This window comes from Triturus cristatus, chromosome 4_2 (assembly GCF_964204655.1).
Source record: "Triturus cristatus chromosome 4_2, aTriCri1.1, whole genome shotgun sequence".
NCBI classification, from domain to species: Eukaryota; Metazoa; Chordata; class Amphibia; order Caudata; family Salamandridae; genus Triturus; species Triturus cristatus.
The window spans coordinates 388,690,488-388,717,362 of record NC_140586.1 but is presented as its reverse complement, the minus strand read 5'-3'; the positions used below and the strand labels follow the sequence as shown (position 1 = coordinate 388,717,362).

General features: G+C 49.0%; 1 protein-coding gene across 3 annotated transcripts in view; it reads right to left on the bottom strand.

Moving 5' to 3' along the window:
* Positions 1-3,269: 3,269 nt before the first annotated feature.
* Positions 3,270-26,875, bottom strand: part of RWDD3 (RWD domain containing 3) — a 398,702-nt gene continuing 375,096 nt past the window's right edge. For all 3 annotated transcript variants that reach the window (XM_085601850.1, XM_085601849.1, XM_085601851.1), the window contains 2 exons: positions 3,679-3,794; positions 3,270-3,578 (listed from right to left, as the gene is read on the bottom strand). In XM_085601850.1, coding sequence (XP_085457976.1) covers positions 3,464-3,578; positions 3,679-3,794 — 231 coding nt within the window. In that variant the 3' untranslated portion in view covers positions 3,270-3,463. The remainder of the gene's footprint in view (positions 3,579-3,678; positions 3,795-26,875) is intronic.

Below are 26,875 nucleotides of genomic sequence, written 5' to 3'. Positions count from 1 at the left end.
ATTTGTCAAGGGTAAATTCATCAATGACAATACGAGACTCCTTTTTAATGTTCTGTCGAAATCTTCTCATTTAAAAAATTCCCTCGTGGCAAAAGCACTTGATGCTGAAAAGGCGTTTGATAGGGTTGAATGGACTTATTTGTTTTATGCCCTCAGATGGTTTGGTTTTGGCCCTAAATTTATATCCCTGATTTATCTTCTCTATTCCAGCCCTCGTGCGGCTGTCTGTGCTAATGGCTTGGTTTCTTCATTCTTTGATTTAGGAAGAGGAGTACATCAGGGCTGCCCTCTTTCCCCTTTCCTTTTTAACTTAGCTTTGGAACCTTTCTTCTCTAAACTACGTCAAAATCCGAATTTACATGGTTTTCAAACAGCATACTCTCACATTACACTTGCACCCTATGCTGATTATATTTTACTCTTTATGTCCAATCCTAGTGACTCAATTCCTGCCTTTCTGGCGGAGGTACAAGTCTACTCCAAGATTTCCGGTTATAAATTGAATAATGATAAATGTGAGATTCTACCCTTGACTAAGTATACATTTAAGTTGGACTTTAGCGCTTCTAACTTTACTTGGAGTCCCACTCATATTAAATATCTAGATGTACATGTTACCTCTTCAATATCAGATATGGTAACATTATGCATGAATAAATGTATACAAAAAATTGTGGACCTAGCTGCCAAATGGCATCCCCTCTATTTCTCTTGGTGGGGTCGCATGGATACTATAACGATGATGCTGTCACCTAATAATTTTATACACTATCTCTAACATTCAGGTTCCTATCCCTACTAAATATTTTAAGAGGATCAATTCCATCCTCTCCTCTTTTTTATGGAATGAGAAGAGGTCTCGAATGTCTCTATTTAAATTGACTGGTCCTAAAACAGAAGGTGGGGTCAATTTCCCCGATTTTCAGGCTTATCAGAAAGCATTCCTCCTGCGTCAAGCTTCTCTTTGGCTGCTTGATTCTACAGAGGATTACCCAGGATTACCCTTTATGGATCACAATTGAGCGTCTTTTTCTATCCCCCTTCTCTTTTTCTGAATATCTTTCTTTCTCACGCAAACCGCAGGCCTTGTCCACTCCCATAATTAAATTGACCTCTAGACTTTTGCATTCTACATCTCCCCCCTCTCCCAGTACTATTGACTCTTTCCTTAATACAACAATCTGGCACAAAAAAGATTTGACCATTCGTAATAAACCATTTTACTGGAAGACTTGACGACATAAGAGTTTAGTATGGATACATCAGTTATTTTCGCATTCAAACTTTTTATCTTTTCCCTCACTTAGTCAGCTATTCAATTTACCTGCCTCATTTATTCATAAATATACTCTACTTAAGAATGTCGTGATGGATAAATATGTTCGATTATTTGTCACACCTACTGATTCCACTATCCTGGAACCCTTTCCACAATTTCATACCCTACTAAAAACTAAACCTAAAGCCTCCACTCTATATAGGTATTTACAAAATAAAGATACTATCAGGCAGAAATCAAAAAAAGAAGAATCACGGGAGCGAGATTTTCTGCTTTCTTTGCCTGTATGTTTGTGAAATGACTTATGGATTAAACTGCGCAAATCCTCCAGAGCAGCTAACATAATACAAACGCTGTTTTTTGTTTATAATAGACTTTTATTTACACCGAGTGCTTTAAGTAAAAGATTTGCGAATGCCTCAGATGTTTGTTGGTCATGTTCCCCTCCACATGCTGACTTATTCCATATGCTGTTTTCCTGTCCAATTCTAAATAGTTTCCGGAAACAAGAATGGTCTCAAATTAACCTAATTTTTGGCACTACATTTTCTTTTTCTATCACCCATGTTTTCTTGGGGAGTCTTTCACCCTGCTGGGAGAATGTTACATTTAATGTTAAAATTATTGATCTGTTAATATCGGTTGCTTTTCAGCAAATCACTGTTAATTGGAAGGACTTCACAAACATTTCTTATAAGGCATGGTGGTATGCTGTTTGCCACAATCACAGATTGGACACTTCCTTTGTATATACTATACATATGGCAGCGAAACATTTGGACTTGTGGTCCCCTGTTATCACATACCTTGATGCATGTGCCAAGCGATGTTCCCAGCTACAACCATCTCAGCAAGAAGTTTTAAAACCTCCTTGAACCCCCTACACGTTCCCAGATTATTTGTTACTTCATTATTTTCTACGATTCACTTCTATTGTCTTAACTATTTTCTTTTTATTCATAAGTCCGATTCATTTTTCTGTTTTGCAACTTATTGTATTGTATAGCCATGAATTTATTGTTATGACTTCTGTATTGACACCTTTATTTCTATCAATAAAATTTTCTTTTTGAACTAAATTCGTTGAATTAAAATTTGTTTCAAATGTGGGAGAACGTCAGTAAAGAGACACTATTTCATGTCTCTTTCATGTCAATTTTCACAGTCCAAGAAGTTTGAAGTCTTCAGGTTGCACCCTGGAGTAAAGATGCAAGGTGAAGGGTTGCTACGTGCATTGGCCTCCATTTCTATGGAGAGGGCAGTCTAGTGTATTTACAGGCCTTTCTTTCCTCAGACATTATACGCTCACTTACCTAACCTGTATTCATTTTGCATCTCTTCGGGTGAGTAGAAGTCAGTGGGAGAGGAGGTACAAATAGTCCTCGCTGAAACCAAACAATGGGGCATAATGCGCAGAAGCCAGGGGGAGGTGGAGTTTAACATTCATCATTTATTAAAGGTTCTAATAAATGACCATTCAATTTTAGTTGCGATGGACCGAGAAATCTCACCTGACCATGTAATTAAATGCAGCAATGGACAGAGAAAACATTGTCAGGTCTGAAGGCAGGAAAGATGAAGTAATCAAGGGCAGGATCTTTCCCACGCTGTGATACTTCTAGGGTAACTGTGAAAACGGCGAGGACCCTCTACGGATGATCACTCACAGATTTGCAGAACAGGAGCGGTTGTGGTTTTTACAGCCAGAGGACATAATTAAAGATCTGGTTCTCAGATGTATCTTAACTTCCAAGGCACAAATCAGCAGGAAAAGGCCTATTGGTTAAGGACGCAAAATAATATATATATATATATTTTTAAATGTAAAAAAAATGAATTCTTGTAATTGCATATTGACAGAGGTTCTCATACTATAATACTTTATAACATGTGGAATCAGAAGGTCTCTTTAAAGAGCAATCCAGAATCCCCAGAGGGTGTGTTGAGTAGTGTGTTTTAGGAATGAGGGTGGTTACAAAAAGGGTGTACGTAGGTTTTCAAAATCATTTATTAAAGCACCATGACTATCTGCAGGTAATGACATGTTTACGTTTGAGGCTCGCTTGCGATACTTCCAAGCTTCCAGTATTTTTGGACGAGTTTTCAACCTTGGCAATAGTCAGAAAGATGTGTTTTAGTTAAAAATCAAATGAAACTGTGAGAGTATCATATTTTCTGAATAAATCATCTAATCTGGGTGAGAACTAAATCTGTAAAAATATGTCCAAGTTTTACTGCTTCAAATTCTTTCTGGAGATCATCCAACGATGAATATTCCTTGACTACAAATTCCAGAAATCTGTGGAGTACAAGAGAATTCGTTAAATATACTATACTACCAGTTAAAATGTATTCACAAAATATATTTATATTTTAACATTTTCAATACTTAATTGTACCTGGGTTGTTCTTTTGGTGTACCTGCTTCATAAAGAACACTAATCATTTTTTCTTTGCATTTCTTTCCACAAGAATCCACATCTACTTTAGAGGTTTTCTGAAGAACCATATATTCCTAAAACATATAATAAAAGCAATATTACATTTCAAGAGAGCGTTTTAGACTTGAGGCGAGAAAGGATGACAACTTACGTTTTGAAGTGGACACACCGAAAATACTTAATAATGATATTTCACTCCATAAATAAGATGTAAAGAACATTTCTGAAAATCTTTAGAAGACCTATTTTTGTATTGGATTGTGTAGAAAACAACTGGACATTGCCTTAGAGAGCTAACTGTAGACAATGGCTAATGATCACAAAGGAGAAACAGGATGCTAATATGCTTCAGAATTTTAGGATCTCCAATAGAAAAATAGTTCAATAGGACCCCAAGTGTTCAGTTGAAATGCAGGGCCCGATTCACAGAACTAACTTAAGACAAAATCCTAAACTTACTACCATTTTCGTATTCACAGAAGGCACTTACTCATTTTGGTATTCACAGAAGACACTTACTCATTTCGGTATTCACAGAAGTTAGGAGTCCTAAGTTTAGGACTCCTAAATGCCTTCTGTGAATACCGAAAGTCTTAAAATTAGGATTTTTCTCAGTTTAGGAGTCCTAAAGTTAGGACTCCTAACTTTACTACTACTAAACTGAGATAAATCCTAATTTTAAGGCTTTCGGTATTCACAGAAGGCCTTTAGGAGTCCTAAAGTTAGGAGTCCTGACTTTACTACTACTAAATTGAGAAAAATCCTAATTTTAAGACTTTCGGTATTCACAGAAGGCATTTAGGAGTCCTAAACTTAGGAGTCCTAACTATACTACTACTAAACTGAGAAAAATCCTAATTTTAAGGCTTTCGGTATTCACAGAAGGCATTTAGGAGTCCTAAAGTTAGGAGTCCTAACTTTACTACTACTAAATTGAGAAAAATCCTTATTTTAAGATTTTCGGTATTCACAGAAGGCATTTAGGAGTCCTAAAGTTAGGAGTCCTAACTATACTACTACTAAACTGAGAAAAATCCTAATTTTAAGGCTTTCGGTATTCACAGAAGGCATTTAGGAGTCCTAAAGTTAGGACTCCTAACTTCTGTGAATACCGAAATGAGTAAGTGCCTTCTGTGAATACCGAAATGAGTAAGTGCCTTCTGTGAATACCAAAATGGTAATAAGTTTAGGATTTTTTCTTAAGTTAGTTCTGTGAATCGGGCCCGAAGTACCCGAGTTGGCCATCAATCAGGATTAAAGTAATAAGGAAGTGTGTGGAAGATGATGATGTCTTTAAGCATGGGCATAGTGGATAAGGAGGGTCTTAGAGTCACACAGAAATTAACACAGTCTTTTTCAAACCGTAGTTGCACAGAGAGTCTCCTCTGAAGAGTAGAACCCTGTTTGTGGATAGAAATGCTATAGAAAGGTTAATATCTGTACGGTTCAGTGGATTGATGGTTATGGTTTGTGGACGTTAAATTTCTTGAGGGTTGCTAGAGCTAGATAGTCCTTGTGAGACATTCTGGGACATTGTGATGCCATTCCATGGTGACCATATGAAGTGCATTGGACTGGATTTTCATACTGATAGGTAAACAGTGAAGTGTTTTGAGGGCAGGTAATATACAACTCGGGCACTATATATTAAGGATAAAAGGGGGCTGCACTGTTTTGGGACTTTCAGAGATTGCAAATGTCTTTTTGGCAATCCTGCATAGATGGCATTATAGTTATTCTGTTATGAGATGGTCACTGTGAGAAACAAGGGAACAGCAGAGGAGGGGACATTTCTCACCGTACACAAAGGAGAATGAGTGCACATTTAGGGGTCGCATTTACTTGATGTATGAAGGAAAGTTCATTGCAGAACAGATCACGTAGGTTGCATGGGTACTGGATTGGTCTAAGAGAGAGTCCATGCTGTCTGGCTGCAATGCAGAGATACCCGAGATGAGGTAATAGTTAGAGGATTTCTAGATCAGAATAAGCATAGGATACAGAAAGCATGCTTGAGTTTGTGAGGGTTATCACCTGAAGATAACGTGGTGTTGACAAGGTCAGTGATGATGAGCAAGTGAAAGAAGGAACACATTAGTGAATATATTGTATTGGAGTTGTTGGTGGGTGGCAAATCAGTTTAGTAAGACGATGACTTCTAATTTTTGTAATAGGAAGAAATTTATAGGGAGACCGTGCAATCAAGTTCCAATATTTTCTCTTAGGATGGTGAGGTAACTGCAAACAAATGGGATGATAATTACTAGATGTTATAGATTTGAAAAAGTTAAGATTTTGGAGCAAGACATTAAGGTTTTAGTCATCTTTTTTCATGGGTCCTGCTGCTACCCTACATGTGTGGGAGTTCAGCTGTGCACCATTCATGTATTTTCTCATTATCCCCGATTGTTCAATGTGTCCTGAGTGGGGATAGTTTAGCTAGTGCTGTGGTCACTTTACTTTCCATTGGCTCAGGGGTTCCCCTTGGGCTGTGCATGAGGGTTGTATGACTTTACAACGCATTCCGTTGTAACACATGCCTTTACCACGCATGCGTTACAACGCGAATGCCATCACCACGCATATACTTTACCACGAAAATGCCTTTTACACGCATACATTTTTTACGATTTTCGTTGTTAAATTATGCATGTTAATGTCATTTTCATGTTAAAAGATATCATACTAAAAATGCACCCTTTAAATTTACCCCTGCGCGACACCACCCACTCATTCCCCCTTACCTCTCCTCGATCTTCCTTGGTGACGTTGCACGTCGCTAAGAGGAAGCGGAACTGTCCTTTCGTTTCCTCTAACGACGCTAATTGCCTCCACACCGCTTTCTTTAAATGACGGAAACAGGAGCGTTTTTTAAATATTTTATTTTGGGGGTGCCCTCCCAAGCCCTCTTTTTTAATCCCACACTTTTTTTTTTCTTTTAACTTTAGCACACATGCCTTTACTATGAATTTCGTAGTAAAGGTATGCGTGGTAAAGGCTTTTCGTTGTAACCACGCATGCGTTGTAATGCATGCGTGGTTATGGTTATGCGTGGAAACGGTCACGTTGTAGTGGCCGTTTTCCCATGCATGAGATATATTTTAAAGTATTGAAGATAGGAATGAGAAACTCAACGATGATGTATTCAAAATTTCGTCACGGGTGGGATGAAGAGCCCCCTTAGGTTTGATGGTGAGATCATTTATGTAGACATTAACAAGGACACATCCTGTCCAGTAGAAGGGCTAATAGCCAGATATATGGAGTTTGGTGCTTAACTAGAACAAAAGGTAGAAACTGTTATTCTAAAATATGTAGATTTCATGATGGTTTGGGTGAGACATTTGAGTAAGTAAACCCATCAACCCCAAATGTTTATCACTCAAGCATAATGGCTCATTTAGAGAGAAATAGGATGTCGTGTGACAGTTCCAGGAGGAAGATATTATTCTTTTTGGCTACAAATTAGCTGATGGTGCATGAGAATGACAAGATATTGCTGATGCGACATTTCCTTTACATGACTTCGAATCATTCTTTGTGATACCATTACTTTTAATACAAATGATGGCTGGACCTAAAAATGTGCCTAAGTAGATAAAAACGTTGAGTGGATTTGGCATGCAAAGCAAACACTCAAATTCACCTGACTTTGTCCCAGACACCTCACTTGATTTATTTCATAGAAAGAGGCCAGGGTACTTACTAGAGGCACAAGGTGAGGAAAATGTGGTGGGTACTTGTGAGAAGTTGGCCTGATATATGCTGTCCACTAGTTATAGTGGGCACCTTGTATCAGTCCAAACAACCCCTTATGGTGGTAGGTTAAAGACAACCTTTATTAAAAGCTATCCTAGTGGTAGCTATGGAGAGCAGCCTTCAGGCTAAGTCTTGAAGGAATGTAAAGCAGCTTGTTTTACCAGCCTATAATCTTTTGAATGAACAAATGAAAGGACAACCACACCAGGTATATATTTAAAATATATATATTTAAGATAAAACACCCCCCTCTAGTCTCTTTATGAGGATGGAGTTCGAAGTACTTTAGTTACAAGTCAGTATTCAACAGTAAAAGCACAAATACACATTTGGGCCCTAGGGACGTACCAAACCATATACCAATAAAGTGGTACAAGGCCTAGAGCCTGTAGAAGTGCTTGGACCACAAGGAACCACCCAAGGTAGTGACACAGGGGACCCACGGGGGACGCGTACAGTGTGAGAACACAACCACGAATCGCCGTTAACTTCTATGGGGAAAGTCGCGGTTGGAAATTAAGAGTTTAAGGACACTTAGAGGATGTCTACGAGCGAACACTTTTGGACTTAGAGGTGTCTAGGGCCAACACTCAAGGGAGCACCGGAGTACTCGAGTTACCTCACCCAAGGAAGCTGGGTGCATAGGTATCTTTTGGTATCGGGTCACGTCGCTGTTTTCAATGGAAGCTGGAAGTGCTGCTGCCTTGAAGATGAGAAGTGTCCGGAGAGATCCAAGCCTGGATCGAGGATGGAAGGAACCTGAAAGCTGAGGGGACAGAGTCTGGGTCACTTACCAGTGACCAGGGGCACGACAGTCCAATGCCCACAGATGTCGGGTGCTTCAGGTGAGTTGACGGGTGTCTTGACTCTTTAGCCACGAGGTCCAGGAGGAGTCGACGACGACCAGGAGCTGGATTCGAGCTGTCCCATGAAGTCTGTCGAGCGCTGCAGTGTCGGCGACCAGATTGGACCCAACAAGCCTTGGCAATGGCAAGTTACGTGAAAATAGAAAAAGGACGTTGGTGCAGACCAGCAAGGTCTGGGGGACTCACATAGCGAGGGTAAGTCGGGGCACATCTGGAGCAACCAGGAAAGCCCAATCAGAAGAGGAGTTGCCTTCATGGGGACCCACTAGCCAACGGGCTAGCGATCGCGAAGGAGCCTCGAGCAGTCGCACTGGAAACTGGCCCACGGGGAACTCGTGTAGTGGAGGCCAGAGATCTTCGGTGCTGTAGATGCCCAAGGCTGGGGCTACTCGGAGCCCAAAGCACAACTTCGAGGAAGCCCAGGAAGATGATGGACCGGCAAAAGTTTATGGTGTCCAGGGGTCACGGTTCCACGTCACCCACGATAGCCACGGGACTCAGCTGTGCTGTGGACTCAGGGTAGCCTCGGGGTAGTCTGGAAATCCACCTCTGGTGATGCAAAGACTTCGGCATCCGGCGGGAGTTTCAGAGTTGCAGACCGGACAGTTGCTTCTTTGGTGCCTGCCAAGCAGGGGAGTCACTCCTTGACCCCAAGGGAGATTTCTTCAGTCTTCTAGTCGAAATAGAAAGTCAAAGGTCCAGGATATATGTTGCAGAGTTTCGTCCAGGGTAATCTAAAGTCGCAAGGACTGGGTTCCCATACTTATACTAAGTTTGGGGGTTGGACATACTCTAGGGACCCACCTATGGGAAGGTTTGAAAAGAGGGGTGGTTACACCCATTTCCTTTGTCCAGTTTCGCGCCAGAGCAGGGGCAGGTAGCCTCTGCAACCGGTTTGAACTGGACTATGCACAGGGACACCAAGTGTGCCCCCAGTGCAGGACTTCAAAGCACCAGAGAGTGCTCTCGCCCAGCCCCAATACACATCTGCCTGTCTGGGGAGGTGGTTACACCTCCCTGGGACAGGAAACCTATTGTCCAGGCCTCCCCTGCCGGAGTTTCGGTCAGCAGCAGGAGGTCAGACCCGTGTCCGTGGCAGTGGCATCCATTTTGTGATGCCAGGGCTTTAGAAAGTCTTTAGTGGGTAGACCAGTTTGAACATGTCTCTCCCTCTAGAAGGGTGGAATGCTACCCCCGCCGCCAGAACTGGCGGGGGGGGGGGGGGTAGTATTCCAAAGCGTTTGACACCAAACACAACATTTTTCCGTGCAGCCAGTCCAAAGTTAGCATTTACCGCGAGGTTATAATGCACTTAAGACAGAGGTGATCTACTGTTCCTCTGCTGGAGTACGTGACATGCCCTATGATCTCAGACTGACCCCAGAGGCGGAACCCATTCTCCCTGTGGCTACGGTGCGGAATTTGGGGGTTATGTTTGACAACAATCTTCAAATGGCCTCTCAAGCTAAGAAAACTGTGGGGGTCTGCTTTGCGCTCTTGAAAGCCCTACGAAAGATTCTACCGCTTTTGCCAGCAGAGAAAAGACCTTTGGTGGTACGTAGCATCATCTTGAGCAGGCTGGACTACTGCAACTCTCTGTACCTAGGAGCTCCTCTTTACATCTTTCAGAGCTTGCAGAGGGTCCAGTCTCTGGCAGCCAAACTAGCGCTGAATAAGAAACGCAGATCTTCAACCACAATGGCGCTACAAGAGCTCCACTGGCTTCCTATAAAGGAAAGGGTTAGCTTCAAAGCCTTATGCATTGCCTATAAAGCGGCACACGGCCTCGGCCCGATCTCCCTGCAAGAGAAAGTGTCCTGGTATAAGCCTGAAAGGATGCTGCGCTCTTCAAATGCCTTTCTGCTAACCTCTGGCAAGGTCAAGAAAGCTAGGATGGGGGGCAGGGCCTTTAGTACAGTGGCAGCACGGTACTGGAATGATCTTCCGCTGATTATTAGACAGGCCAACTCTTTGATGAACTTTAGGCACCGCTTGAAAACCTGGCTATTCCCTAGGGAGAAGCCCCTGATCTCCTGATCTTCTAATCCTGCATCTTTTGGCCGACCTCGGCCTCTCTTGTAGGCTGCATGCGGCTACCTGACCGGTTTAAAGTTTCTCTCACCATCTCAGTCTAGCGCCAGGATACCCGTTGGGTGACAGTAGCGCTCTACAAGAATAAAATACAATACAATACAATACTTAAGAGAATATGGTCAGGCTGCACCACAAACAGCATTAGAGGAGGTACTCCGAACGCTGCAGAGGGGCTTTGCTCATGCAGGGGCACCCTCTCACATAAAAACCAAGCACTCTGCCTTCAGGATTGTTAAGGCCTGCCATAGGAGTGACTTATAGGTTTTATATGTGTGTGCAATGGTAATTATATAGGTAGCCTATACCACAGTAAGGGGTGCAGGCACCACCTTACCCAGGCTGCAGTAGCAGACCTGTGGTGTCATTTTGGGGTGCTTCCCAGGGGTGGCATAATACATGCTTCAGCCCCTGGTAGGCCTCTGAGGTAGCTATGCCCTAGGTACATAGTATACCATATACTAGGGGCTTATAAGGCACTCCAGAATCTAATTAGAAATGTACCCAATGTACATGGAAACCATTTTAGAGAGGAAGCAGCTAGGCTGGGGTCCTGATTAGCAGGGCCACAGCCAGACTAAGGTCGAAAAACAGTGAAACACCAGCAAAAAGTGGGGGTACCCATGTGAAGCAGATCCTACTCTCCTACACAACCCCCCCCCCCCCAAACGCAGGGACATTAAACTAACCTTGACCAGTTGAGTCTTCATGTTCTAAGTGGAATTACCTAGAGAGTCCATCTGCATTGGCATGGGTACTCCCAGGTCTATGTTCCACTGTAAAGTCCATCCCCTGTAGGGAAATGGACCACCTAAGCAGTTTGGGGTTTTCACCCTTCATTTGTTTTAGCCATAAGAGGGGCTTATGGTCTGTCTGAACAAGGAAGTGAGTATCAAACAAGTATGGCCTCAACTTCTTCTGAGCCCAAACCACAGCAAAGGCCTCCCTCTCAATGGCTGACCAACGTTTCTCTCTAGGGGTCAGCCTTCTGCTTATGAAAGCTACTGGCTGATCCTGACCTTCCTCATTCAATTGTGACAGTACAGCCCCTACCCCCAATTCAGATGCATCTGTTTGGACAATGAACTTCTAGGAGTAATCAGGGCTCTGCAGAATGGGAGCAGTGCACATGGCCTGCTTCAGGTCATCAAATGCCGTTTGACAACTAGCTGGCCACTGAACCTTTTTAGGCATTTTCTTAAAAGTTAAGTCATTCAGGGGTGTCACTATTGATTCATACCCCTTGACAAATCTCCTATAGTACCCAGTCAGGCCTAAGAAGGCTCTCACCTGAGTCTGGGTGGTTGGAACAGCCTAGTCCATGATGGTCTGGATTTTGCTCTGCAGTGGTTGAACCTGGCCTCCACCTACAAGGTGGCCCAGGTACACAACCTGACTCTGCCCTATCTGGCACCTTGTGGCCTTGATAGTGAGGCCTGCCTTTTGCAGGGCCTCCAAAACATTCCTTAGGTGGACCAGGTGATGCTCCTAGGTGGAGCTAAAGACAACAATATCATCTAGATAAGCTGCACTGTAGGCTTCCAGACCTGGGAGAACTGTATTCACCAACCTTTGGAAAGTGGCAGGTGCATTCTTCAAACCAAAGGGCATCACCACAAATTGGTAGTGCCCACTGGGGGTCGAAAATGTTGTTTTTGGCTTTGCATCATCAGCTAGTCTGATCTGCCAGTAGCCAGCTGTCCAGTCAAACGTGTTAAGGTACTTGGCTGAGGCCAAAGTATCTATAAGCTCATCTGCCCTTGGAATTGAATGGGCATCAGTCCTAGTGACTGCATTGAGACCCCTGTAGTCCACACAAAACCTCAGCTCTCTTTTCCCACCACTGGTGTGAGGGTTTGGCACAAGGACCACTGGACTAGCCCAAGGGCTATCTGAGGGTTCAATAACTCCCAAATCCAACATTTTCTGGACTTCTGTCTTGATACAGACCCCGACATGAGGTTGCCTATAAATCTTATTTTTAGTAGGCAGACAGTCCCCAGTGTCCACTTCATGAGTGCACCAGGTAGTCTGATTTGGAGTCAGAGAAAACATGTTTCTGAACTGATTGAGCACCTGTCTGCAATCGGTTTGCTGCTGGGCAGTGAGGCTGTCTGCCAAGGGCACACCATCAACTGACCCATCATCACGGTTCTGTGAGAGGAGGTCAGGGAGTGGGTCACTCTCTTCCTCCTGTCCCTCATCAGTGGCCATGAGCAAGCCCATGTCAGCCCTGTCTACAGATGGCTTTAGCCTGTTGACATGGAGAACCCTGTGGGGACTCCTGGGAGTTCCTATGTCTACTAAGTAAGTAACCTCTCCCTTCTGTTCAACAATAGTGTGGAGTCCACTCCATTTGTCGTGGAGAGCTGCTGGGGCCACAGGCTCCAACACCCACACTTCCTGTCCTGGCTGGTAAACAGTCAGTACAGCCTTTTGGCCATGCCAGGCTTTTTGCAGTTCCTGGCTAGCCTCAAGGTTTTTAGTTGCCTTTTTCATGTACTCAGCCACCCTGGAAAGGAGACCAAGTACATAGTCCACAATGTCTTGCTTTGGGGGCTTGAGACGTAACTCCCATCCTTCCTTCACCAAACACAATGGACCCCTGACAGGGTGACCAAAGAACAAGTTACTTACCTTCGGTAACGATGTATCTGTAAGAAACATTAGTTAGTTAGATTCCTCACCTTAGAATATCCCCAGGCGTCAGACTGGATCCGGAAGATTTTTGTAGCAATACCCCTTGCGCGTCGCTAGGCGTCGTCTGCGGCTCCGCGTCCGTCGTTGGCGTCGTGCGCCAGAATGACGTCGTCGGAGTACTTAGACACCGCCCTCGCGCGCTGACGTCAGTTCTTGTACATAGCTTTCCGCGCCAGGAACGAAGAGCCATGCAAGAGACCGACACTGGTGCCAAAAAATCTAGGGCCCTGAAAGGGATAGCCTTAACCCTAGATGTCAGTTCGCAGAACGGGGAGGATGGGTGGGTCGGTTAGGAATCTAACTAACTAATGTTTCTTACAGATACATCGTTACCGAAGGTAAGTAACTTGTTCATCTGAAAGAAACACGTTAGTTAGATTCCTCACCTTAGAATAGATACCCAAGCAATACCAACCCCGGTGGTGGGTCTGCGAACCAAGATCACACCAGAAAGTCCTGGAGGACAGAACGGCCAAAGAAGCCATCCCTCCGGACTTGGCTGTCTAGGCAATAATGCCTGGCAAACGTGTGCAGCGAAGCCCACGTCGCCGCCTGACAGATGTCCTGCAAAGGGACTCCCCGTCCCAAAGCAGTAGTAGCCGCTGTGGCCCGAGTAGAATGGGCTCGCAGCCCAACAGGAGGGTCCTTTTTTGCCAAGGAATAACAGATTTTTATACACAAAACGACCCACCGGGAGATGGTCCGTTTGTGCACAGCTTTTCCCTTCTTTGCACCCACGTAGCCAACGAAAAGCTGGTTGTCCACTCGGAACTGTTTTGAGCGGTCCATATAAAAGGAGAGCGCACGTTTTGGGTCCAGACGGTGGAGCCGCTCTTCCTCTTTGGAAGGATGCGGAGGCGGAAAGAAGGTGGGCAAGGTGACAGATTGCCCAAGATGAAAGGGGGTCACCACTTTCGGTAGAAAGGAAGGACGAGGCCGAAGGACAACCTTGTCCAGATGAACAGAGAGAAAAGGAGGCTTGGACGATAGAGCCTGGAGCTCACTCACCCGTCTAGCCGAGGTGATGGCTACCAGGAAAGCAGTCTTAAGAGTGAGAAGACGAAGAGGACAATTGTGAAGAGGCTCAAAGGGAGCGCACATCAGGAATGTTAAGACAAGATTCAAGTCCCACTAAGGCATTAGGAAAGGGACAGGAGGGAACGTGTGAGTAATGCCTTTAAGAAAGTGTGACACTACAGGGGACTTGAAAAGAGAGGGCTGATCAGGAAGCCGTAAGAAGGCAGAGATGGCAGCAAGATAACCTTTCAAGGTGCCCAGGGCAGAGCCCTGCTGGGCCGAAGAAAGAAGAAAGAGGAGAACCTCAGAAAGAGGGGCGGAAAGGGGATCCACAGCCTTTGCTGTGCACCATGCCACAAACTTGTTCCACCGGCAGGCGTATACCGTCTTTGTGGAGGGACGCCTGGCTGCCAGAATGACATCACAGACTTCAGGAGGCAAGTCAAATGGCATCAACTGCCGCCGCTCAATCTCCACGCATGGAGGTGGAGGCTGGACAGGTTCGGGTGGAGGACCGTCCCCTGCTGCTGCGACAGAAGATCCTCCCGAAGGGGCAGACGTATCAGAGGATCGGTCAACATACTGAGTAGCTCGGGATACCAGTACCTTCGTGCCCAATCCGGAGCCACCAAGATGACTTGGGCCCGGTCGCGCCTGATCTTCTTCAGCACTTTGGGCAGAAGTGGTATAGGCGGAAAGGCGTACAACAGACCGCAACTCCACTCGCGACGAAAAGCGTTGCCGAGCGAGTGCCGCCTTGGAAATTCCAATGCGCAGAACTGCTGACATTGCGTGTTCTCGTCGGTGGCGAATAGATCTAACCAAGGCTCTCCCCACTGCTGAAAGAGACCTTGCTCCACCGCGGAGTTCAGACGCCATTCGTGATCCATCATGCACCGGCGGCTGAGTTCGTCCGCTCTGGCGTTCAGAGAGCCCGCCAGATGTTGAACCACCAGGGTGATGCCCTGGTGTTCCAGCCATGACCAGAGGCGCAGAACCTCCTGACAAAGGGTCCACGACCCCACCCCGCCCTGTTTGTTGCAATATCACATGGCGGTGGTGTTGTCCGTGAACACCTGCACGACACTTCCCCGGACAGAGGGAAGGAAGGCTTTCAGTGCAAGTCGAATCGCTCTCAGCTCCAACAAGTTGATGTGGAGGCGAGACTCCGCCGGAGACCAGAGGCCTCTGATCTCCGCCTCTCCCATATGGCCACCCCATCCCAGGAGGGACGCATCCGTCACGACGACATGCTCCGGTAGGGGTAGGGAGAGGCTCTTGCCCGTGACCCAATCGCGGTCCATGAGCCACCACTGCAACTGCTGTGCAGTGCCCTCCGAGATCAAGACATGGTCGGACAGGTTGCCGTGATGCTGAGCCCACTGAAACTTCAGGTCCCACTGCAGAGCCCGCATGCGCCGCCTGGCGTGATGCACTAGTAGGATGCAGGAGGCCATCAGCCCCAGAAGCCGCAACACTAGCCTGACCGAAACCCAGGATAGAGGCCGAAAAATGGGAATCAGGGCCTGTATATCCCGGACCCGCTGTTACGGTGGATGGACCCGGAACTGCGCCGAATCGAGAACCGCTCCGATGAAGAGGAGCTTCTGAGAGGGGCTCAGGTGTGACTTCGGCACGTTGATGGAAAACCCCATCAAACGCAGGAGACCCGCCGTAGTCTGGAGGTGGGAGATGACTGTCTGGGGCGAGCCCGCCTTCAACAACCAGTCGTCAAGATAGGGGAAGACTGGAACCCCTGATCTGCGCAGATGAGCTGCGACCACCGCCATCACTTTCGTGAACACCCGAGGGGCACTGGTATGGCCGAAGGGGAGCACGGTGAACTGAAAGTGCTCCTGACCCACCGTGAACCGCAGGTGGGCCGGCAGGACGGGGATATGGAAATATGCGTCCTGCAAGTCCAACACTACCATCCAGTCTCCAGAGTCTAGGGCAGCTAGAACCTGAGCCAAAGTCAACATTTTGAACCGTTCCTTCCGGAGGAAGGCATTGACATTCCGGAGGTCCAAGATAGCGCGTAGGCCTACTTTGCCCTTCTTGGGAACCAGAAAGTAGTGGGAATAACAACCACGACCTACTTCTGGGCTCGGAACGCGCTCGACGGCCTCTTTGGCCAAGAGGGCCGAAACTTCCTCTCGCAGAAGATTCAAATGATCCTCCGAGATACGGTGGTGCTGCGGAGGCATGGCTGGAGGGGTCGTCTCGAAGGGGAGGGAGTAGCCCCTTCGGACGATTTGCAGCACCCACCTGTCCGAAGTAATGGTACGCCAGTGGAGCAGGTGATGGCGAACCCGGCCTCCCACTGGCGAGGAATGGGCCTGAAAGCTCGGACTAGGAAGGCTTTGAGGCGGATGCTGCCGGGGTGGATGTGGACTGACAGCGTTGTCCTCCAGTACCGCCTCGGCGGAAACCACGTCCGCGACCGCGTGCAGGCTGGGTCTGCGGCCGGTGGCTAGGCGGACGTGAGGAGGTGCCCCTTCCTTGGCCACGAAAGGAGCGAAAAGCGGAAGTTTGTGGCCGCGGGGCCGAGAGGCCAAAGGACTTGGCCGTAGCCCGGGAGTCCTTGAAGCGAGCCAGCGCACTGTCCGCTTTCTCACCAAAAAGGCGAGTGCCATCAAAAGGCATGTCCATGAGAGTGCTTTGGACATCCCCTGAAAAGGACGTGGACCGCAGCCAGGCGTGACGTCGAAGCGCCACCGTGGTAGAAATCGCCCTACCCAGCGAGTCCGTAGTGTCGAGTCCACATCGGATTGCATGGCGCGCTGCATCTCTCCCATCGGCCAGAGCTGAGGAAAGCCGTGCCCGGGCCTCCTCCGGGCACAGGGGCAGCACGTCCTCCACCGTGTCCCACAGAGAGTGGGAATAACGGTCCAAGAGACAGGCGGTGTTCAAAGACCGCAGGCCCAAACTGAGCGAGGAGAACAGCTTCTAACCGAACTGTTCCAGTCTCTTGGAATCCCGGTCCGGAGGAGCAGACGGGAAGGAGGATTGGGAGGTAGAGGCCTGGATAACCAGACTCTCGGGGGTGGGGTGTTGGGACAGAAAACTAGGGTCGCCCGGAGCAGGGCGGTGGTGCCTGGCAACGTTCCTATCCACAGGAGGGACTGTGGAGGGCTTGGACCAGGTGCCCTGCAGAACGTCAATGAGGGCCTCATTGAATTGTAGCAGAGGCTCAGTGGAGCATGCGGCAGACTGAAGCACCTCAGTGAGGATGTTAGTCCTCACAGCCACGGCAGGCAGCTCAAGCCCAAGGGCCGCGGCCGCCTTGCGCACCACCACAGAAAAAGCTGCACCCTCCTCCGAAGCCACAGTCGGAGGAGAGATGAATCCAGTGTCCGGTGAGGTATCCAATCCACTGGCCTCCCCCAGTTCATCTGCTCAGTCCTGAGAAAGTTGCCCCTGAAGGGCCATAGGGTCCTCAGACCCCTCCCATTCGCCCCCGTCATCCGATTCCTGAGAAACAGGAGGAATGATCGGAGCCGGTCGATAGACAATATGTGTCTCTAGCGGCGTCGGATGTGGCGTCGGGCGGCACCGCATCGGCGTCGGGACCGGACAGGGGCTGAACCGGGGATCGACGTCGACGTCGGGGGTGGTACCGGTGTCAGCGCCGGCGGAGGAGGCGTGACGAGGTCGCCCAGTCGAGTCCGCGGGGCCCGAAGGCGCGCCAGCGGGCGTCGACGGCAGGGCCAGGCTCCTCATGGCTGAGAGGAAGGCACTGACCTTCGCCGGCGTCGCGTCAGTCCCAGGGACCGGCGGGTATGGGGACTTGTGCGGCACCTGCGGCTCCTGCGGAGCCGCAGGGGTGGAACCACCCGGACCCTCGGCCGAGTCGCGCGACCGGCGAGGGGAGTCCGAAGAGCGGTGTCGCCTCTTGGACTTCTTGGAGTGCTTCGACTTACCCGAAGACTTCGAGCCAGACGAGCAACGATCTCGAGTGCGGCTCAGCGACCGATCCCTGGACCTCCTCCTGGACCGGGATCGAGAGGGGCGCGGAACCGAGTGGCGAAGCTCAAGAAGCTTGCGGGACCGCTCCCGCCTAGCTTTCGAGGTCAGGGCCATACAATCGGGGCACGACTCCGCGTCGTGGTCGAGGCCCAAGCAGTACAGGCACCGGCGGTGATGATCGGTCACCGACATCAGTCAGTGACAGTCGTCGCAGGCCTTGAAACCAGGCATCCTACCGGCACCAGAGTCGAAAAAGTTAGTCAAAAATTGACTAAAGGGGTAGCTCTCCCGGATCGGCGCTTACTGGCGCGGAAAAAAGAAGAACTGACGTCAGCGCGCGAGGGCGGCGTCTAAGTACTCCGACGACGTCATTCCGGCGCACGACGCCAACGACGGACGCGGAGCCGCAGACAACGCCTAGTGACGCGCAAGGGGTATTGCTACAAAAATCTTCCGGATCCAGTCTGACGCCTGGGGATATTCTAAGGTGAGGAATCTAACTAACGTGTTTCTTTCAGATCAAAAGTTCAAAGGGGCTGTAGCCAACCCCCTTTTGTGGTGCCTCACTGTATGCAAACAAAAGGCAGGGCAAGAGAATGTCCCATCTTCGCCTAAGCTTTTCTGGGAGCCCTTTAATCATGCCCTTTAAGGTTTTGTTTAACCTTTCAACCAAACCATTGCATTGTGGGTGATAGGGTGTGGTGAACTTGTAAGTCACTCCACACTCCTTCCACATTGCCCTTAAGTAACCAGACATGAAGTTGGTACCTCTGTCTGACACCACCTCCTTAGGAAAACAGACTCTTGAGAAAACTCCCAACCGCGCCCTTGCCACCACAGGTGCTGTAGTGGTCCTAGGGGGAATAGCTTCTGGGTACCTGGTAGCATGATCCACTACCTCAGGATAAATCTGTGCCCAGAGGACCAACAATGTCAATCCCCACCCTTTCAAAGGGCACCCCCACCATATGTAGTGGTATCAGGGGGGCCTTTGTAGTGCCACCTGCTTTGCCACTGTCTTGGCAGGTTACACAGGAGCGACAAAACTCCTTAGTGTCTTCAGACATGTGGGGCCAGTGAAAGTGAGGGACAATTCTGTCCCAATTCTTGTTCTGGCCCAGGTGAACTGCTAAAGGGATATCATGGGCTAGGGTCAGTAGGAAGCCCCTGAACTTCAGAGGCATAACCAACCTCCTGGTGGCACCAGTCTTGGGGTCTCTACACTCTGAGTACAGGAGTCCGTCATCCCAATACACCTTATGGGTACCACTAGCACTCCCTGCAGCCTCAGCAGCAGTTTGCTGTCTGAGGGGTTCAGGAGAGGAGCAGCTCTGCTGCTCCTGGCTCAGATCTGCCCTGGAAGGGCCCCCTGTCCACTAGAACTCAACCTGATCAGGCTCAAGCTCCTCTGGGACAGTTCCGTCTTCAGGACTGTGATCATCTGCCTCAAGAGACTGATTCTCCTTCTGAGTCAGGTGGGGAGGCTCTGCCTTAAGCCTTCTGCTCCTCCTCTTGGGTGGCACTTGGTCCATTTTTCTAGAATCCAAGGCCTGTTCAGTTTCAGACATTTTGGCCTGTGACCTGGTCACAGCAAACACATATGTAGGGATGTCCAACATTTCTGAATGAGTCCTGAGCTCTACTTCTGCCCAAGCTGAAGTCTCTACATCTTTGCCAAGCAAGCATTCGACTGGTAGGTCTGCACTCACCACAACCTTCTTAAGGCCAGTTACCCATCCCCAGGAGAAGTTAACAACTGCCAGAGAATGGTCTGTTCTGACATTGCTAGCATTGGTCACTTGGTACATTTCACCAAGTATAATCTGCCCAGGATCCACAAGATCTTTTGTCACCATAGTGGCACTTGCTCCTGTGTCCCTGAATGCCAAAGCTTGTACTCCATTGACTAAAGGCTGTTGCCTGTACTTGCCCAAGTTACTGGGACTCACAGAGAGGGTCATATCCATGCCCCCATCACAGACAAGAACAGCCTGAGTGGTTTCTCTGACTAGGCCAGAGCCCAACTCAGTACCCAGGATCAACCCTACTAAACCCTTGGATTGTGTACTCTCACCCCCAATTGTAACTGCACTAGGGGAAGCAGGTGCCTTAGGGGCATTGGTGGGGGCTGGAGTATTCTCTTTGGACTTGGTGCAATCACTGGTCCAGTGTGTCTTTTGCTTACAGACTTTGCACCATGGTTTCTTTTGGCCTTTCCCTTTGTTAGACTGTGAATCCCCACCTTAAGAAGTTTTTTGGGGCCCTTGTGAAGACTTCTGATCTTTACCCTTCTCCCCACCCTTGTCAGAGTTCTTAGAATCTTGCTTCTTAGGGTCACCACCTTGGTTCTGTACCTTCTGCCTCACCCTGGTTCTGACCCATTTGTCTGCCTTCTTTCCCAATTTTTGGGGAGATGTCAGATCAAAGTCTACCAGGTACTGGTACAACAGCTGATTTTGACAGTTATTAAGAATCTGCTCCCTCATTATCAGATTGTACAATCCTATGAAGTCACACACTTTACTGCCCAATAACCAACCTTCCTGAGCCTTAGCAGCACAGTCAACAAAGTCCACCCAGTCTTGATTGTGTGCCTTTTGGGTATCCCTGAACCTTAACCTGTATTGTTCAGTGGTTAGGCCAAACCCATCTATCAGTGCACTTTTCAAGACCTGGTAATCATCAGCATCCTCTTGTCTTACAGTGAGGAGCATATCTCTACCTTTGTCTACAAAGGAGAGCCATAAGATTGCTGCCCACTGCCCTTGGGGGACCCTCTGTACTTTACAGGCCCTCTCCAAGGCAGTTATCCATTTGTGGATGTCATCCCCACTCTAGGGCAGGGGTCTTCAATCTGTGGGGTGTGACCACCAGGGGGGGTGTGGAGTCCCATTGGACTTTCGCCTTTAACTGCCTGAATCTGGAATCCAAAACATTTGCTTTTCGTTTTGGATTCCGAATAGTGGCATCTTCAGGCGCTCTCTGATTGGAGGACATCGTGAAAGTATGCAGCGTCATCAGTGATTGTCCTCCAATCAGAGAAATTGAAGATTGAACACCAGGAAATGCCTTTTCGTGCTTCTTCTTCGTGGCTGCATTCGAAATACGATCTTGTGGCTGTTTGCTGGTTTCCACGGCAACCAAAACTTCGGTTGGTTTCTCTAGTCTGTACCAACGAAAACTGCTAGCACGCAACACCAGTGAGGACAGTAAACTAACCCAATCAGTTTAAAGAAATATAAATAGACATTAAAAAATGTAGGACGCATTCAGTGTTTACATCAACACCTTCGTTAGGTTCCCGCCTCCCGCTCCCTTCGGTGTCAGTGAAGCCCAGCCGAGCTGATGTGTTTGTTCTCCGGGGGCGCCTGTCAGTAATTTCTAATTAGATTTACGAAGTCAGCAGTAGTAGATTAAGGGAGTTGTTACTGTAAATCCAAGCAGAAATGTGAGGCACGTAGTGGCCGCAGGGAATGAGCTCGCACTTGGACTGCTTGAGAGATCGTTAAGTAGGGATCATGTTGCTAGAACCAGTGGAAACATAAGTGATATTGATCTTTTCAGAGCTGAAAATAGTTCCCTTGCACTCTCACTCCTCTCTCACACAGTTCATCTCATCCCTATCACTCCCCTCACACTCACTCATGTCATTCACCTTGGTCTCACTCACAAAAATCGTGCTTGTGCTTCTTTTGCTCCATCCCGCTCCGCCCCTCCCACCCCTCACTCAGACTGACATTTACTCAGACTGACATTCTTACTCAAGATCTTTTCCTAGTATAGAAAGTAACAAGTAGCATCTCCACCTGGCATCATGGATTGAAAAGCGTGTGAGGGGCTGTACTAAGATTCCCCCTCACCAACCAAAAACCTTTTGTCTCCAGCTGACCACGTTATACAGAGCCACCATTGGCACCCAGTTACCATTGTGACAGGAACATGGTGTGCGTGTGGTATTATGCATGCGTGTCTCTGGGATCCGGAGTGGTGCACACTTCTCCGCATCCATTGGGATCATGGATCTGGCTCTCTAGAATCGGTCTCATGCCAGGACGTTACAGAAAGGAAAGTTGCACCTGCAAACCAGAAGGAGGGGACAAGGGTGTGTCCCAGAAAAAAGTGGGCCATCTGCAGGAACCCACTAGGCTGCCTCTGCCCCACGTCCTCCACCATTCCCTGGCTTTTCACCCCTCAGACCCACACACAAGCAAACACGCACACACACACATTCTTATCTCCAAAAATTCACGCTCACCCTTTCCCCACTGCTGTCTTTGGGATTCCTCTGCTAAAGTAAGTCAGACAACCAACAGCACGAGGTTGGAATAGTGAACGCAGGCTGGAGAGCATTTCTCATAGGTTCAGCCAGGTGCCTGCTGATTTGCCTTGGCTGTGCTTTCAGACTTTTTATACTTTGCTTGATATCACCAAAAACTCTAAATATGTTATTAGTACATGAGCTGATACTGTGTTTCTGTGTTAAAGTACACTTTTCACACATTCCCATTTTCTTCCATCCTCTGCTCGAAACCTCGTCTCTCCTTCCATACATCTTTGTCTTTTATTCTCATTTATTTTCTTTCACTTTTGTCCGGCTGCTGACGTCACCCATATAATGTTGTCAAATGTGCAGCTTCCACCATAGTAAGCCCTGGTGGTCCCTTCGCTGTATTTCTGTTTAGAAGATTGTCCATGGCAGGGGGTGGGGGGTGTATTTCGCCCTTACCTCCTTGTCGACCTTCCAGTCTCTCTTCCTATCTCCTCTCCCTTAATTTCCTTCAGGTGGCTTCCTCACTTCCGATTTTGTTTTCTCTACACCTGTCCTCCCACTCCTCCCGCTGCCATCATGTCCAGGGCAGGCATGACTCTCTGTATTAGTGCATTTCCCACCATCAGGATCATGTGGGTCCTGTCATCTCACCTCTCCAGTGGTCAAGACCTAGCTCTGTCTTAGACAAGGTCTATTCTTCTGATCTGAGTAAGGAGTGTCTCTCCCACACTGGGGCTCTCTCAGGTGAGTTCTGCCCTCTGACCCCTCCAGTGGGACTGACAGGGCCTGGCTCTCTATTCCACAAGGTCTCCCGCTGGTGTCTTCCACACCGGGGATCTCTTGGTGGGTCCTGCCCTCTCACCCTCCATCTGGCATGGCAAGGCTTGGCTCTCTGTGCCACAAGGTCTCCCTCTGTTGTGAGAAAGGAGTCTCTCCCACACTGGGGCTCTCTTGGGTGGGTGCTGCCCTCTCATCCCTCCAGTGGGTCTGCCAGGGCCAGGCTCTCTGTTCCATAAGGTCTCCCTCTGGTGTAAGGAGTGTCTCTCCCACACTGGGGATCTCTTGGGTGGGTCCTGCCCTCTCACCCCTCTAGTGGGTCTGCCAGGGCCAGGCTCTCTGTTCCATAGGGTCTCCCTCTGGTGTAAGGAGTGTCTCTCCCACACTGGGGATCTCTTGGGTGGGTCTTGCCCGCTCACCCCTCCAGTGGGACTGCCATTCCACAAGGTCTCCCCTTCTATTATTATCCAACATATTAACCAGGGAAACTATGTTTTGGCTTTAATGGTTTTCTGGAGAACAGGTGGATTGAACAATTTTTTAATTTGCCTCAAACTTCATGTAGAACCTGGTCTCTCTCGAGACAGGAACACTGTTTCCTGTTCTGCCTGTTCATTTGAACAAAGTATTGCTTTCTGGAAATTGTAGTCCTCCAATGTTTAAGATCAGTTGGATTGCTGCACCTGATAACAATAATTTGTAAAAACGCCTGAAAATGGATGCATGGACACTCTTTTACTAATGTTTTGTAAGGGCGCTTGCACGCTGAAAGGCTACACAAAAGTTAGTGTCAATCTACTTACTTTTTAAAGGCCTGTATGTTTAATTGCGTAGTGTTATGCACCCGCCAAGGCGTACTTTAGTAAATAAATGCCATGGTGTTTAGCCTTCATTCTGTGATCTAGATCCATTTTTTTTTTTTTGTTTTTGAAAAAACCTTTATTATGTGCAGTTGCTTCATCTTACAAAGTACGGTCACCGTCCAGGCGGCGATTCAGTGAAACAAAGCGCACGTTTCCTGATGCTGAAACACAGCCATTCAGCCGGCAACCCGGGGGTCCGGCGGCGTTGTGCAGGTTAACGTGTATACAGGAACGAGACGCGTACATTGTCAAAACATCTGGTACATGGGGTTCTTTCCTTTTTCGGGTGTAGTTTTGTGGTGTCCCTGATGTGTGTTGTCAACAATAGAGGATGGCGCTGTGGTTCAGCCCACTCCGCGGCTGTGCCGGTGGCTACCTAGGCCTTGATCTGGATTCTCACAGGACATCCCTAGTATCCCCAGTGGAAAGGCCTCCGGGCAGCTTAGCGTCAGCGTCATGCTCATAGTGCAGGCTGAAGCGCGACAAAGATGCTGCGGTATAGCTCACGTCGGCATATCTGACGGTGTGTAGGCCCGGCGAGTCTAGTGTGCAGTTTCGTAGCTCATGGTTATGAGTGTGCTACGCGGTGCGCACCCGTCCCACCAGCACCGCGCCTCCCCAGCCGCCAAGTGTCGGCGCAAATCCGGCATGGCACAGAGTGCGCCTAGGTCAAGCGTTTGCCGTGTTCTCCGGGCGCATCCGCCCCAGGCGGGGAGCTCGTGTCTACAACACCTTGTCTTTTGTAAGCGGGGGCTCGCTAGGGAGGGCAGCCCCCCGGGGGCGCCGCGCGCCGCAGCCATCGTTAGGTATCCGTGGTGAAATGAGGATTCGATCTGGGAACTTGACCCATATGTAAACTACTCCCCATGTATGTGCAGCAATAAAGGGGTGTCAAGGTTAGGGTCGTAAACTCAGGTAGGGGCAAGGGGAAGGGGGGGAGGAGGGAGGAGGAGATCATTCTGCGATCGAGCAGGGGGGCCATCTTCCACCAAGCGGAGCCCAGTGGGACCGCGCAGCGCGCGCGGGGAGCCGCAGGCCAGAGGGGGGGGGGGGGGAAGAGGGCCGGTGAGAGGGCAGTAGGTCTAGGGCTGCCGCCCCTCCACTAGTAGGGGAGTGGCAAGCCCCAGAGATTCAAGTTATCCCTCGGTCCTGGCAGGCCCTCTGGAACGCTGCAAGAAGGTTGTCCCAAAGCTGGGCGATGGGGAACTTCCGGAGCCCTGCAGTCTCTTCACGAAGAAGCACCGCGCTTTCTGCCTGCGCCCAGTTGGTAAAGGAGGCCCTCCAATGTCGGATGTGTGGGGGGGCGGTTGCCTTCCAATGCTTGGTGAGCAAGCGCTTGGCCGTTATAAGGCCCATGTCCCAAAAGCGTGCCTGTACTTTGTTGTCTTTCGTTCGCCTATAGAGCCCTAGTATGCTTGCTTCCCATGTGCGCGGGAGTTGTCCGTCGGCGCCACGCGCGAGCAGTGTTAGTACGTCGTCCCAGTACGGCTGTAGAGTAGGGCAGTGCCAAAGCATGTGTAAGAGGTCCGCTCCCGGCAGCAAGCATCGCTGGCAGGTCGCATCTGTCCGCGCAAAGTATCTGTTGATTTTGTCGGGCGTGAGGTATGCGCGCTGCAATATGTAGTATTGTATAATTTTGAATCTGGGATTGCGCGGGACTGTGGTCGGGCCGGCCAATATCAGCGCCCATTCCTTATCTGTCCAGTCTCTTCCCCTATCTGCCGTCCAGCGTTCTCTTAGCGTTGATGTGGATGGTTGCGAGTGCGCCTGCAGCGCCTGCGCCAGCCAGTGCACGATGTGTGCGCCATTCCCCATTACATGTAGGTATTGTATAAAGGTATGCACCGGAGGCTCTGCTGCCAAGTCTCCCCAGGAAGTAGTGAGTGTGTGCAAGAGGGAGGCGTGTAGGAGGAACTGGCCCGCCGGGAGAGTCGTGTCGTCAGCCAGGTTTGCGAACGTGAGCAGATCGCCATCTGCATACAGATCGCTCAGCGTGTCTACCCCCGCCTGTTCCCAGCTAGCCAAGTGGGCCTCTGTGAGCGGCCCTGTCGGGCCAGGCATACCCAAGAGCGGTAAGCTCGGGGCGTAGGGCGTTGTTGCGCGTGTGAGACGTAGGCACCTCAGGAAACATCTGCGCGCCACTGCTAAGTAGATCTGGGAAGGCCAGGCCGTGCGGGTTATCGGGTGAAACAGCGTATTAATTTGTGTGCGTGACCAGGCAGCGGTGTGTGAGGCAGTGTCCTCAAGCTGTCTGCCGCTCAGCCATCCCGCCACCCACTGCATTTGTGCCGCAAGATAATACAATTCCAGATTGGGGACTGCCAGCCCTCCGGAATCCGTGGGCATGTATAGTTTAGCCAGCGCCACTCGCGGTCGCCCCTTATTCCAGATGAGGCTGCGCAGCAGCACCTCTAATTCTCGGAAGAGCTTGGTAGGGACATACAGAGGCATGTTCGCGAAATAGTAGAGTAGGCGAGGCAGTACAATCATTTTGGACAGGGCCACGCGGCTAGGCACGTTAAGGGGCAAAGTGTTCCAGAAGCCGATTTGTGCTCGGACAGAAGCAATCGCTCGACAGAGGTTTCCCTCCAGAATATCAACCGGGGTTCTGTAGATCCGTATCCCTAGGTAGCGGAAGGTGGTGGGATGCCATTGCAGTCTGTCCCCTCCCAGCCGGATGTCGCATTCAGGCGTGTCCGGGCCGAAGGGATATGCCCCTGATTTGGCCCAATTAACTCTCAGGCCCGACATTCTCTCGAAGGTGTGGAATATGTCAGTGTGGGAGGCGGGGATGGCAGTTATGTCCCTGACGTAGAGTAGCAGATCATCTGCATACAGCGACA